The sequence below is a fragment of the Phyllobates terribilis genome, unplaced genomic scaffold (genome assembly GCF_046119375.1).
Source record: "Phyllobates terribilis strain yellow unplaced genomic scaffold, ASM4611937v1 Scaffold_11__3_contigs__length_659146591, whole genome shotgun sequence".
In the NCBI taxonomy this organism is placed as follows: Eukaryota; Metazoa; Chordata; class Amphibia; order Anura; family Dendrobatidae; genus Phyllobates; species Phyllobates terribilis.
The window spans coordinates 187,376,825-187,392,528 of record NW_027362771.1 but is presented as its reverse complement, the minus strand read 5'-3'; the positions used below and the strand labels follow the sequence as shown (position 1 = coordinate 187,392,528).

The 15,704-nt window shown below is 39.8% G+C and overlaps 1 protein-coding gene across 13 annotated transcripts in view; it reads left to right on the top strand.

Moving 5' to 3' along the window:
- The window catches only part of NAV3 (neuron navigator 3), an 837,776-nt gene that overhangs the window by 721,733 nt on the left and 100,339 nt on the right, over positions 1–15,704 (top strand). For 11 of the 13 annotated variants that reach the window (XM_073651894.1, XM_073651888.1, XM_073651886.1 and 8 more), the window contains 5 exons: positions 2,360–2,492; positions 6,704–6,950; positions 7,080–7,767; positions 10,375–10,866; positions 12,708–12,770. In XM_073651894.1, the coding sequence (XP_073507995.1) occupies positions 2,360–2,492; positions 6,704–6,950; positions 7,080–7,767; positions 10,375–10,866; positions 12,708–12,770 (1,623 nt within the window). The remainder of the gene's footprint in view (positions 1–2,359; positions 2,493–6,703; positions 6,951–7,079; positions 7,768–10,374; positions 10,867–12,707; positions 12,771–15,704) is intronic. The other 2 variants (XM_073651887.1, XM_073651893.1) reach the window with 1 other exon arrangement.

Genomic DNA, 15,704 nt, shown 5'->3' with positions numbered 1-15,704 from the left:
CTAAATGACAAGTACAGTAAGCAACACTGTCACTGTACTTCGTATATATGTGGCTGACATGTTTCTATCTATCTAATCTATGTGTGATTCTCTATTCCTTCTATTCTAAATTGTCGGGTACAGATGCTGAATTGCCGGCCGGCTTTTTTAAAGAGACGGTGCATGAAAACACTATTATTTTTTTTGATAAATCCTTTACACTAAATGACAAGTACAGTAAGCAACACTGTTACTGTGCTTCTTATATGTGTGACTGACATGTTTCTATCTATCTAATCTATGTGTGATTCTCTATTCTTTCTGTTCTAAATTGTCGGGTACCGGTGTATGCCGCTGCTGAATTGCCGGCTTTTCATGTTTCACTGTGAGCACTGTTCCCATCGATTTGGGCAATCACTGTAATGCCACAACCACCATGGCTGTGGCATTACAGTGAGTGGCAGACAATCCCTGCATGATTGGTGCTCTAAATAGCGCCAGACATGCAGGACACGCTTTTGGTGCACGAACAGTTATCGAACATAACCTCGAACAGCCGAATTTTTTGCAAATCGTTCGGGTCCGTCGAACAACTCGAACACCGCCCAAAACAGCTCGAATTTGAGATTGGCGAACAGTTCTAGTCGAACACCGCTCATCTCTATTTGCCAAAGAAGAATGGTCTACAATTCCAGCAGAGCATTGTAAGAAACTCATTGATGGTTACTGGAAGCGGTTGTTCGCAGTTATTTTGGCTAAAGGTTGTGCAACCAAGTATTAGGCTGAGGGTGCCAATACTTTTGTCTGGCCCATTTTTGGAGTTTTTGCGTGAAATGATCAATGATTTGATTTTTGCTTCATTCTCTTTTGTGTTTTTTCCTTGCAAGCAAATTAAATGAAGATATTAATACCAAGGAATTTGTGATTGCAATCATTTTCAGGAAGAAACTGAGTATTATCTGACAGAATTGCAGGGGTGCCAATACTTTTGGCCACCACTGTATATATATATATATATATATATATATATATATATATATATATATATTTTTTACCATTCTTTATGGTCACACTATATAAATGCTGGTTGCATGGATTTATATAGCGTGACCAAGTTGACAAGCACTTTCCAAGTAATGCTAAAATCGCTTGGAAAGCGCTTGACAACCCGCATGCGGAAATGCATGTGAAGAACGCTTCACATCCGCATGTCCCTGGCAGGAAAACGCATGTACAATCCGCATGTACAATCCGCATGCGTTTTTTCTATCAGGGAGATGCAGAAACGCTCAGGAAAAAATCCGGAGCATTTCTGCATCGTGGGCACATAGCCTAAGTCTGGTATGCCATCTCCAAGTAGTAATAATAGTAGTCTTCACTTAGCCATACTGTATTTTTCAGATTGCCATCATAGTGGCTCATTTGTTAGCTCTATTAGCTGTGCAGTATTGGGTTCATCGTATATATAACTTAGAAGAACAACTGCAGAAAGTGTGACTGTTAACACATGACAGGGATGATTTGGGTACAAGCAAGTGTAAAGTGTCAATAAAAGTGAGGAAATTATTTTAAATTCACAATAATGTGTAATAGCATAGAGTGTATTTATGTAATGTGTGATCCTATACAGTGTACTTATTAAATGATCTTTCATATAGACGTATACATTATCAGTGCACTACCGCTTACTTTTTACCTGTGACTTAGTGATGGATTCCATTTCCTCAATAGCACTCTCATTTGTCAGCTAGATGAATGCTATCTCGTTTCAGGAGACCTTGACAACAAAGCAAATGGTTGCTGTATATATTCAAAGGATTTGATGAATGTAGGCAATTTAGAAATGTTCTTGGAAGTGATCAGCTTTTTATTCCGTATTTCAAGCTTGTGTGTAAGCGTTAGTGTATAAAGGGCACCGGTGATGTAGTGCTGCCGAGGAACGTACCGCCTGATTGAGGTCGAATTAAGACTTTTATAGTCAAAAACTTCTTTGTCACGTAAGCTCTATTGTTTGGGGGCTTTCTGAGCTGCTGAAAGCATTTAAAGAGCATTAAAAAGCGTATTGAATGGTAAATCTCGCTTTTTACATGAAGGTAATTTCACAGGTGGTAAACCACTGCCGAACTTGTCTTCCAAGGACATCCAGTGTGTGGTTGCCAAGGCATGTAATGGCTGCAAATACTGCATCACTGGAGAGATTTTTAAGTACTTAAGCTTTATGTAAAGTGACAGCTGAGACACCCCATGTGACACTTGTTGTGTGGTATTGTCAGCAGTTCTTCCTTAGCGATGGATGTGATTATGTGATGGAGTACTTTCGTAATATACAGTGACAGCTTTACTGTAGTACAGCACTAACTGCATGTACTTCTTTTTTTAGTTGGGATGACAGCAGTTCTGCTAGCAGTGGCCTTAGTGATACACTTGATAACCTCAGCAATGATGACCTGAATACGTCCTCTATTGGTTCCTATTCCAATGCGTTTTCTCCAAGGAAAACCAATCATACACCGGTAAGTGCTGGCCATCATCTCATTTCCATTATACTTGACCATAATCTGTGTGTTTATAAATTGGAAGTTTAAAATGTAAATTTATGTTGCATAAACTTAAAGGGATTTTCTATTCTTAGGATTTTACAACAATTTCAGATTGGTGGGAATTCGACACTTAGCACCACCACCAGTCAGCTGATTGTGTTGCTGGCAGAGGCAAAATGTAAACAGTATGGAACCAGAACACTACCACTCCGTAGACAGCTTAGTTGCCACTGCCAGGTACTGCAGATCAGTTCCTATTTACAGCTGATCGGTGGGAATGCCATGTGTTGAATCCCCACCGATCAAATATTGGTGATCTATTCAAGGGATAGGTCATCAATATCAAAGTGGTGGAAAGTGGCTCATCATGTTTTTCAACCTCCATTCTCTATGTGTTGTTATGTACGGATTGTGCGCGGTACAGCCACAAAACCTGGAAGACCTCAGGCAGTTCCACTGAACCAATCTTTATGCTATAAAGCAAAACGGGACTGTGACAACACAGCTTTTCTTCTTAATTATGCCAGACATACTTTCTGATGACCAAGAGCAATATACCTTTATTGTTATATTGACTTTTTTAACCTGTGTTCTTCTTTGGTTGATTAACATAGACTATTGTTTGAATAATCCTGAATGTTGACACTTGAGTTAAGATGTACTGCAACTCATTGTCTGCAAATCTTGCAAGATAGGGTAATGGAGCAATACTGTGGTAATATGCTGATTATGTATTATACCAGCCAAGGGAGTTCTTGATTTGCCGAGCAATGAAGGACAAACTATGCAGGTTGATTAAATGCTCAAACAATGAGTCATGAGCTCTTTCCACCTTCATCCCTGACCTTTGACCTGTGAATGATAGCTGCAAGGACAATTGTGATCTATAAAAAGTGGGTCTCTACCTTTATTCGGTGTAATTCTACTGCATGTCAGCTTAGGGGACTTTGGCCTCAGCTGGAGGAATACAGATTGGCTTCATTGACCATTGCTGAACCCTCAGAGACGGCTTGAAGAATCCAGGTTGGAACATACAGGTCACCTGGCCGCAGACCTCACTGCCCTCGGCTAGTTTCCTAAGCTTGTAGTTACCTCCTCTCTTTGGGGGCTCGCCAAAAATGGGGTGTCACTGGTGGGGGTAGTCGGCCCTGGAAGCCCCGAAATCACAGCTGTTCTATCCCAGGTCGGCCAGCGGAAGGGTGAGGACCCTTGGAACCAAGGGTGAGCACCATCTTGGGTACTTACTGGGACTGTTCTACCTGTTTATTGTCTGCTTTGTGGTTCAATAAAGTATTGCCACGCTGTTTTACCCTCACCCTGTGTTGTCTGAGTAGTGTTACGCCCACAGAAGACCCTGTGTTTTCACAGGGACCAAAAAAGATAATGTCTTTTAACACTACAAGTCAATACCCACCAAAAAAAAATAGAAGGCAACACACACAATTTACTGCTACTTATTACCTAATAGCAAATGTACCGGACAATGCCCTGCACCTAGTAGCAGCAACCACATTTACTACAAACCATAGTAATATAAGTAGGGTATAAGGAATATAATGACTAATTCTGGAGACACAAGTTGGTACATTTGCCATTCAATTAGTAGGGCTGTGTTTGAATTATTTTTTAGAGACTTAAAATTGTATCTATAGGCGGTATATAATGCACTTAGGCCTGATTCATCAAAGCTTTTATGCCAAAAAACTGGCATAAAATGCTTGAAAAGTAACAACATTTTTTGCGCAACGCAGAGTTACGACAAAGATTAGTGACTTTTCACATTTTTGTGCCTGTTTGAAGCTGCTCTGCCAAAATGGGTTGAGTCAGGGAGAAGCTGGGGTGGGATGGGACATGGTGCCAGTGTTTCTACTATTTGCACGGAGGCATATACCACTAATAAGATGAGCCAAATTCATTAAATGCCGTGCCCCCCTTAATGAATTTGGCACATCATACTCCTGCGAGCATTTCATTAAGGCCACGTTCACACGTTGAATATTTGGTGAGTTTTTTACCTCAGTATTTGTAAGTCAAAATCAGGAGTGGAACAGTCAGAGGAAAAGTATAATAAAAACACGTCACCACTTCTGTATTGTTCACCCACTCCTGGTTTTGGCTTACAAATACTGGTGTAAAAAACTCACCAAATACTGAGCGTATGAACGAGGCCTAAGACTGGCATACGCAATGCTAGTTTTAATGAATCGGCTCCTATTCTTTTATTGTTTTAGCTGGCTCAGTTATGGATGTTTCCTAGACACATACGTGTTTACTATACATGTGTTTTAAGACTCTCTGGTCAAAGTTTGTACTGTCTTAAAATTATAAATATGTCACATTGTGCAGTAAGTAGTTGTGTGGTATCCTATTTTTTTGATAGGTATTGAACCAATCTTTAATCACCACAGAACGCTATCATTTACAATTTTTTTCCTATATGATATAGTGCTGCTGATCGGTGGGGGGTTGTGTCATAAGTTCCCCACTGATGAGTGTCAACACTGCTACGAAGTACTTATAGGGGTTGTGCTACCATAAAGAATACCCACCATAAAGAATACATAAAATATGTGTGGAAATTAATTGTTTTGTAATTTGCAGTTGTTAAAAATTATGCTCCATTCAAAAAATAACAAGGTTTCATCTGCTGAAGTATGCTCCCTGGCGCCCCCTGGCATTATTCCATTCCATCCTCCCAGTGGCCGATCAGCTATCCGAGCTGCGCAGTTCTTGTCATCATAAGAGGTCCCTCCAACTCCCCACCCCCAGTGTGGACAACGTATGTGAGACGCTTACCGCACTCGCACATCTCTGACCGCGTGTCGAACAGGGTATCTCTGCATGTGTCACAGCTGTCTAACAGCCGTGACACTTGCAGGCGCGGCGACAGTGAATGAAACGCTGAGCATGCCAAAATACTGGGCAAGCACCCGAGTGTGCTTGCCGAAACAGTTAATGATACATACTTGCTCAACACTATTAGTTAAATGTATTTTTTTGGTGGCACAACCCCTTTAACTCCTGCTGACACATGAGCTCAAAGCAGTGTATGGGCTCAATCTCAACTGTATGGATCCATACTCCCCTCAATGAGTCCGATGTATGGACCCATGGACTTACTACTGAACCCGCACTGTGCGTGCTCTTCATGCAGGGGCTGCTCGCATCGGAGCCCTGTTTAGAGCGACACCCCACCCATCAGCAGAATTTCTCAGTCCATATCACATAGAAAATGAAATGTAAGAAATGATGAATGGCTTTTAAAGAACTGAATAGAACCTCAGTTAGGTGAGGATCACACATCAGGAAAATCTATATACTCTGTTAAAGGGGCTTTCCAGTGAAGATGAGCTCTTACCTGTTCATAGGACAGGTGGTAGCTTATATATCGGTGGGAAAAAAACACTTTTATCCCCATGAGAATGGAACTGCAGTGCACATGCCTGAACGCCGAACCATTCTTTTTCTATGGGGCTGCTGAGATAAAGCAAGTGGAATTCTTTGCAGCCTCATAGGGAGTGAATGGGGTGGTGGTTGGGCATATTCGTTACCACTCCATCCTAACTGGGATAAAAGTGCCCCATCCTGCCAGTTGTTGCGCTGCTCAGTGGATGGACTATTCCCTTCAGTTAGGTGATAACTTTTCTTCACTGGACAACCCATTTGAGCCCAAAAGATCCCAGGATAAGCAAACCTCTCTCGCATGCATGTACTGCGCCTACACTTGGCATAAAGCACTGTTCACATTTAGCGTAAAGTGTTACATTAAGAAGGTTGAATCCTTACAGGATTGCATTTTGAAAATAGTCTTTGATGTGAAAATAATTATTTTTGAGCTTTATTTTAGTTTTGGATATTTTATATGTATTTTGGGTTTTTATTGTAAGTGAAAATATACCATTCTGTTTAGGAACTTTACAGCCCTCTAATAATGTAATGCATATTATATAATGCTGAACAGACTGGAAATAGTGCCATCTGCTGGCCATATAGGTTCACTTGCACTGTCATACAGGGTTATTCCTGAAAAGACTACTAGTTTTATTCACTGTACAAATACAGAAAAAATGGTGATGATTGCAAATTGAGTTTAAGGCAAAGAGGTGCCAGTTTTTAAAATCAGTATAACAAATCCACGTTGCTGTAGCTAATATTTAACTATAGATCTGTTCTATGTGCTGCAGCTAAAGACAGAAGCTGAGAAGACTTGGTGCAATGAAGAGATGAAGAAACTAGATGATGAGTATGATTTCAGTATGGAGAGTGGTAAATGGAAAGGACTTTCATCTGGGCTGTCCGACGACTCAGAAAAAGGAGGACAAAAGTCTCTATCTATCTCTCAGACTGGGTCTTGGAGGCGAGGAATGACTGCCCAAATAGGAACCACATCGTCTAGACACAAATCTGGAAGCGGCTCACTAAAAACTCCAGGTGTGAAAAATAAAAGGAAACCACACTCATCTGTTTTTCTTGCTCTTTTATATCTTATTCTTTCTAAAATACCTTAATGTATTTTTCTAATATTCCTCTTTTATGAATTTATTCATTATTTTTGACTAGGAAAAACAGATGATGTAAAAGCCTCTGAAAAAGTGAAAGCTCCACTTAAAGGTGGCCCTTTGCAGCGCTCCCCCTCAGATGCAGGAAAAAGCAGCGGGGATGAGGGTAAAAAGCCACCTTCTGGTATTGCACGACCAACAGCCACTAGCTCATTTGGCTTTAAGAAATCTGGAGTTAGCTCACCTACAATAACTGGAAGTGGGGTTACTGTGACTAGTGGATCAGCAACACTTGGGAAAATGCCCAAGTCATCGGGAATTGGAGGTAAAGGTGCTGGCAGGAAGACAAGTTTTGATGGGTCAAATCAAGATGATGGCGTATTGCTGGCCAGCTCTAAAGCCACTCTGCAGTATCGCAGCTTGCCGCGTCCTTCAAAGTCCAGTACTAGTGGTATTGCAGGAAGGGGAGGACACAGGTCAAGTACAAGTAGCATTGACTCAAATGTCAGCAGCAAATCAGCCGGTGCAGCAGGCAGTAAACTACGAGAGCCTTCAAAAATCTCCGAGCGCTCCAGTCCTGTCAGTATCACTCAAACAGACAAGGACAAGGACAAGGTATCGGATTCAGAAAGTGTCTCTTTATCAAGTTCTCCTAAATCAAGTCCGACATCAGCCAGTGCCTGCGGTAGTCAAGGTCTGAGGCAGCCGGGATCAAAATATCCTGATATCGCTTCTCCTACATTCCGAAGGTGAGACCGTGTGTGTCGCTGATACGTACTCTCCGCAACATCACTATTTCTCAGCGCTGATTTTTCTTAGGTTTGCTAGTAAAGATCTGACATTGAGACCCATGAAGTTTTCTGGGACACAGAAATAATATAAGTGTGTCAGGAAATAACACAATAAATTCGGCTAGGTTTACATTCCCATCAGGGGCTCTGGTACACCAAATTGCAAATTCTGTCATAAATGGAGGAAAAAATAACGGAACACACAACACTCCTGCATCTCAGAGAAAATATATTTTAAATATTCGGAGGGGGACCATAGCTAGAGAGCAGACTAGTCCAGCTGCTCCAAGCGCCGCTGCAGATGATTGACCGTTCTATCTCATAGCGGAAGACTTGTCAGTCACCTCTAGCAGCAATGAGAAAGGGCTGCCGGGGCCATGGCCGGAAGAATCTGATCTCTGGATATGGTTCCTGGCCGTATCCTTAAAGTATATGTTCTCTGAAATGCAGGATAGTTTCAGAGAAAAACTCCCCTTGCTCACGCAGTAGGCGCTGATTTATGCTGCCCATGGTTCCCTTTAAGCATTAGGCTTAATGCACATGGCAGAACACACAGAATCGCTCCCATATTATAGAGCAATAGAATAGGCACATAATAATAATAATATAATAATAATACATTTATTATTAAACATCGCTTCTTTCCTTAGAAACAAATGATCATGTCTGAAATAAATAATTTTATTACAACATTCATTCTTCCAGGGAATGTGTTATCATGTAATGATAATTCCTATCCTGCAGAGAGGAGCCTCAGATAAATCTATGTAATAAAAGAACACATTTGTGATTAGATGCAGTAGTTATTGTTACATCTCTACTACTGTAACCCCAGCTCTTATAGATAGAAAGTGATGTTGTCCACTAAATTTCAATTCTGAACTTGTGACCAAAAGTGCTGAAAAAGAAAAGTTTTTTTTGTTTTTTCTAGAGCGCAGTCAAAATTATGTATTTGGTGTGTGGAGCTGTCTCCCCCTTGTGGGCAAAGTAGATATTTCAGTTTTTTTTCTTATATTGCTCTTTGAAGGAACACGTTTGTGTATTGTCATATTCTTGTAAATGGTCTATTTTGTTGCCACTAATAAGGTAATGAAAACATATTTTTTCTTAATTTCCTTTATTATCTACCATAAAACACATCTAGATCTGGCATTGTATTTGTACAGCCACAGATCTATTACAAATAAGCTGCCATATGACAATGACATGTACAGTAGCCGTTATACAATTCCTTTATTCTGTATACAGGCATTTCTAGTTATAGTGAGTGCTGATGTAATTTTGTTTCCTGGGGCCTAGGGCTGACACATAAGGCGACATCAGTGTTATATTAAATGGGGTGGCTGTTACTGGTTTTGCATTATGGACCAGAAGCAGAAGTGTTAATATAAATGACATTAGAAACATTAATTATTTGTAAGGCCACATGTGAACAATACTAGAATATTTGATCTTGGATAATCCTAGCATAAATGGAGTCATCGCACAGGATCATGTGTCATGCTAGGTAGATAGTAAGCACTTGTATGATCATCACATGACCAGGACATATACTGTAGATTTCAATGGGAATTTTCTTAAGGGCTGAATTTCTCACAAGGCAAATTTAATGCATTATTGTGACTAGCTAACATAACCCTTGACAGCCTGGAATTCACATTACAACCACTGAGCGGTCCCCAATAGATGTAATTAGCATATACATCTCACGACTTAGTACCGCAAAATCATGGTTTATTTAAAACCTTGTCATCACACATCTTGTGATACGTGGAGCTAAGAGAAAAGGTAAGGAAGACCCTTAGAAGAAGAGTACTTGCTCACTACAAAGAATTAACAAGCAAAGGGATCTATTTTTTAAAGCTTTTACACCAGTATTCTAACCTCTAAAGCTTGAAAAGTCACATAAATTTGGCGCAACTGGCCGCTGCACTAAAATTATGCGACTTTTGACCTTCTCATGCCATTTTCACCCACTTCACCACTTTATTGGAGCTGAGGTGGGACTGGGGCATGGCGAAAGCCGCTCGTCAAATTCATGATGATTGGCGACGTTCACTATTCCACAAATCCTACTCCAGCAGGGACTGGAGTAAGATTTGTGGCAAGGAGCACACAGAGGTGTACGCCACTCATCCAACACTCCTGACTCATGAAGAGGTATGCGCCTCTTTGTGTATCAGCAGCGTCTGACCCCAGCATTTGCCCCCTCATCACACCCGGAGTGAACAATACTGGTCTTGATGTATCGGCCCATAGTATGTTAGAAAAATTGTAAAACTTTTCTATTCAGTGTGTATAAGAATTATTATGAATGGGATATTTATAAATCTCATTTAACACTTTGTTAAATCTCTTTCCAGCATGTGGATATATCCTTTGTGTAATTCATTTTATCCTCCATGTAGTTTATTTCTAATGTTTCTGAGTCAATCAAGCATGTTATTGCAGCTACTGAGATAGATCAATGATCCATGTAGTCCATAAATAATTTATGAGCTCCTGGTCATGAAAATTAAAAAACTGCGACACAATACATTTCTGACATTTTCTATTACTTTGCAGATTATTTGGTACAAAAGCAGGAAATAAACCCTCTTCCCCTGTCAGCGTTGATGCTGTGAAGTCTTCTTCTGTCATGTCCAGCCCCAGCAGCACATCCCTGGCTAGACAAGGCAGTTTGGATTCTCCATCATCGGGGACAGGTAGCTTGGGAAGCGCAGGAGGACAGAGTGGAGGCAGCAGCCCTTTGTTCAGCAAACCCAATGAATTAACCCCTGATGTTATAAGCTTAGGACATTCCTTGGCCTCCAGCCCAGCTTCAGTTCATTCGTTTACGTCGGGTGGTCAGGTGTGGACCACTAATTTGAGTAGTTCATCTGCCGGTAGTAAAGATACTCCTAGTTACCAATCTATGACAAGTCTTCATACCAGCTCAGAGTCCATAGATTTACCTCTCAGTCATCATGGCTCATTATCTGGACTGACGACATGTACGCAAGAACTACAAAGCATGCTTATGCGGACTGGTAGTGTGAGATCAACCCTCTCAGAAAGGTGAGAAGGTTTGTCAAAAATAACTGACAATTTTCTTTTTTTAATTTCCTGTTGATTATGTAGAACCAACATATTATGTAGCACTGTACAGGGGTTATGGTCCTTCACATTAGTCACTGTGTCCAGTGAGGCTAACAATCAAATTTCTATAATTGAAACACACATATATGAGTATGTTTTTCGCATTAGAGGAAACCTGTTGCTAATACAGGGAGTACATACAAAGTTCATGCTCCTGATTTGATGTGAACCCAGGACCCCAGTGAGGTAAGGCCATAGTGTGTACATCTAAACCAGGGAGATGTCCATGTACAAGGAATAAACATGGATTATGGGCAGATAAAATATGCTTAAAGGGAGCTGACTCATGCTGCCTACACTACTGGCAGCATGAATCAGAGGCTGGCTTCACCATTTCAGCCAGTTATGTTTTACTCTGAAATGCTGTCCCATGTTGCAGAAAACTTACATATAAAAGTCGGCCGTGACCTATATATCTCTGATAACAAATCCAAAAGGTCGGTTCCTGGTGGCTTCTCCCGGCTAGGTCTCTCCCTACCAGTGTGTATAGGAATAGACCTGTCACTCAAGGTGATCGGGGAGGGGAAAAGTCACCAGGACTGGTCAACCAAGCATGTATATTTTTTCTTAAAGACCGCTGCAACATTTCAGTACGAAACATATGTACCTGGAATGAAAGAACTAGTGCCTGATTAATGCTGTCCATGGTTCTGGCAGCATGAATCAATTGTCAAGTTCATATAAAGAGGTTGTCTTCATCAGAAGTAACCACTTCTTTGAGATTTTAAGACCTGTTAGTAGAGTTGAGCAAAGAATATCAGGACCCTGATTCAGCATCCACGTTAATACTCCATGGCAGCTGGACTAAGGTACTGTGAACTTTCTTGACCAGCACTCAAATGCCGACATCATGGGTGCTTTTGGCATTTACAAGGCACCTGCGATGTCATGTCTAGACCTCCCAGAGGCTTCTAAGTGCCACAGGGATCCAGGATGATGGGATTCAAGTGCTGACTGAGATAGTTTTTACTCATCTATACATGTTACTATTTAGCTCAGAAATTTTGCCCTGTAAAATTATTCTATCGTGTTTAGGGTATGTTCATACTACATTTTTCCTGGCAGTTAAAAACGTCTGTTTAGTAAGTGGAAGATGCTTCATGAATCACTCATCTCTGCCATTTTCTGAGGCTTCTTTTTAATCCATTTTGTAATGTTTTTATTAGTGCTTTCTGTTAACCTTTTTTGTGGGGAGATTTTTGGACAATTTTTTCCATCTACTAATCACTGAATACAATTCTATCATTTTTTTAAGCAAAATCACTTTCAAAACGATCAGAAAGGTGCCCAGGCATCTTCTTGGTATTTGATTTAGCCTTAACTCCTATTATGAAGTATGGACTGTCCTCCTATTGGAAAAAGTCTTTAGAATGGACATGTCACTTCTTGGCATTTTTGGAAGCTTTGGAGCATTTAAAAGACACTTAAAAGCCCGGACAGATGAACATCAAGTTGTTTTTCCATAGAAATAAGTAGAAAGATGCTTTTGAGTATTTTGTGAGCAGTTTTTCAGACTCAAAAAATGCCGGAAGAAAATGTAATTTGAACGTAACCTTATTGTCTATATGCTGTGGCCTAAATATAAAAATGAAAAAATATAAAAATGAATAGGGCAGCATTTTAAGTGTATGCTAGGACACAATAGTGAAGAGTATAATAACCAAGAGTGGGCAACTGCAGGCTTTCTTCTTTTTATATTGTACAAATTTTTAATAGCAATAACTTTTTTTTCTGTTTAATATTTTTTGTCTTATTTGTAGGGGTTATCTTTATCTTAACAGTTTGCAACTTGACCGAAACACCCTGCCCAAAAAGGGACTGAGGTACAAATACTCCTTGAGCTCGACTGCTGCCTTGGTACACTTTGGGCGTCTCTTGCTTTCTGTCAGTCTATTTGGTTCCTCACTCTGTTTGGTCCTGATCAATCTGGGTTTCATCAGAAACATGCTGCATATTTCTTCAGAAAGAGCACTTTCACACATAGCTTTTTGGTGTGGATTTTGAAGCACAAATGCTTCAAAATCCAAGTAAAAAAAGTCAGTGTGAACATACCCTAGCATATCTTCTAGGCCATGTTCACAGAACCTTGGCTGAAGAATGGTAGCTGACAGTAACAATGAGATTCATAAGCCATGAAAGTCTTTATTATAGAAATCAATGGCTAAGAAGCTTACTTGTCATGGTTCTGAAGTATATCTCATGGTACAGGACCAGCCGAGATAATATGTCTTCAGTGTCTCAGAACAAACTCAAGAATCTATGCTCAAAATCTTTGACTCATCTTTGACCCCTTGTTGGCTGCTTTTACTCTCGTTCCTATTGATCTATGTATCTTTTTCTCCAGTCTTTTGTATACAGCTTTTTGTACTGCTCTAAATGTTGTCTGTAAAATAATGGTATGTTGTTATAAGTGCATATTGTACACCGGGGGAAAATTGTGTACAATTGCTCTATTACGACAACCTACAGTATTCTGCAAAGTACTTCTAGTTGAGAAGCTAAACATTTCCATTTCTATTGCTTACTGTGGCATATCATTTCTAGCTGTTTTTATGCACAGGTTTAATGGTGTGCAGATAAAGTCAGTGAAATAATGGCCTCAAGCAACTAATTAATGCTTAGAGGCTAACAAATACAGGAACATTCAGCTGCTACTTTTGGATGCATGAAAACAGCTGTTAATGGTTCCCTGTTCGGAGATGTTCTGCAGCGGAGCACACATTCCATTAGTACAAATACTGAATTTTCTACCTAGACAAATAGGTGTTGTGACTGTCTAATTAGATTTTATTTTGTAGAGAATTTTTTATATCTAGTTTATTTAGAATTGGGCATTTTTTTTCTAAATCACGTTGACTCCCTCGTCATTAGTTAGTAAATAGAGTTTGTGTGAATCGATTCAGATGTCTAAGGCCATTGGCCATGATAGTGTTCTGTAACCAACTCTTACCTTACCGTTGCAGTATGATGTGCATATGAAGAAATGCAGATGCTGGCAGGTAACAAGTGGTTCACTTACTTCCATCCAGCAGCCAAAGACCACTGTTGGGATCAAAGGACTGGGTCTTGTGAATCGATTTCCTCCACCTCTATTAGTAAACTTATTCATGTACTCCTTATCTTGCACAGTATACAGATAAAATGATAGTCTATGACATATTTACACTATTTTGTAATAGACTTTTACTTACTAATGAGGTCACCTTTGAGGTGCCTCTTTTTTCAACTTCAACAGGCCTTAAGGAGGTATGTTCACCTTAAAACTTTATGCTATTTCTACAGGATACACCAAAATGTCTGATAGATGTAGTTTCCACATCTGGGACTTGCACCTTTTTCAAGAACGAGAGCTTGACTCACATCAATATGAGTGGAGGGTGATTGTACACGCATAGCTTTTCCTATTTACTACTATGGGATTTTTGTAAACAGCTGCTCAAGCATGTGCTCTGTAATTTTCAGAACTCCTTCGTTGAATTCAATCAGTTTATGCATCATGGACATAATGGAAACAATCTGGTCCTGGTTTTAAAATTAGGTACATACAAAGTCAGATTAGCAAAAGCACAAGACAAATTTCACCACATCCTTATTTATTTAACAAAAACTAAGTCAAAATGCAGAAACACTGTCTGAAAAGTTAAGTACACAATTCAAGCCAGTTGACAATATTCCCAAGAGCGGACATCCCAGAAAATTCACCCCAAAGTTAGACTGTGCAATGCTCAGAGAAATTGCAAAAAACCCAAGAGCTGCAGCTCAGATTCTAAAGGCCTCATCATGTAAATGTTCAAGTTTATAACAGCACATTTATAAAGAGACTGAACAACTTTTTTTGAAGGGTTGCCAGGAGAAAGCATTTCCTTATTAAAGAGAACATGGTAGCTCAGCTAAAATTTGAAAGTTGCAACTCAACAAACCGTAAGACACCCGACACATTGTCTTTTGGACAGATGAGACAAAGGTAGTGATACTTAGCCATAATGCCTTGGACCATGTTTAGGATAAACACTTCATCAACTGGCAACCACAGTGGTGGAGAGGTGATGATTTGGGCTTGTTTGACAGCCACAGGATCTGGTCACTTTGCAGTCACTGAGTCAATCATGAACACCTTTGTATACTGAAGTATTTTAGGTTCAAAAGTGAGGACATCTATCCAAAAACTAAAGCTTGGACAATAATCCTAAGCATACCATAAAATCTATAACAGAATGGCAGAAAAAGAAAAGAATCTAAGCGTTGCAATGGCCCAGTCAAAGACTAGACCTCAACCCAATTGAAATGCTGTGGTGGGACTTTAAGAGATATGTGCAGAAAGAAATACCCACAAACCTCAATAAACTGATTCAACGTTATAAAGAAAAGACTGGTAGTCATAAAAATGATTACTTCAAGTTATTTCTGCTAAAAAATGGTTCTACAAGCTATTGATTCATGGGATGTACTTCATTTTTCACACACTGCTTTAGCATTTTGGTCCAGTTTTTACAAAATAAATAATGGGACGCTATAATTTGTCATGTTGCTCATCTGAGGTTGTATTTTCCAAATTTTAAGACCTTATAAGGACCAGATGTTTATTATGGATTTTTTTGTAAAACCATAGAATTCAGAGAGGATGTACTTAGTTTTTCTCATTACTGTATATGGCCATCTTTTGATTTGCAGTGGCTCAAGATGATGTACTCCTCTGGAGATAGGTATGAGACCTGCAGCTATCAGATATTTATGGTATAACCTGTGGGAAGAGAGTG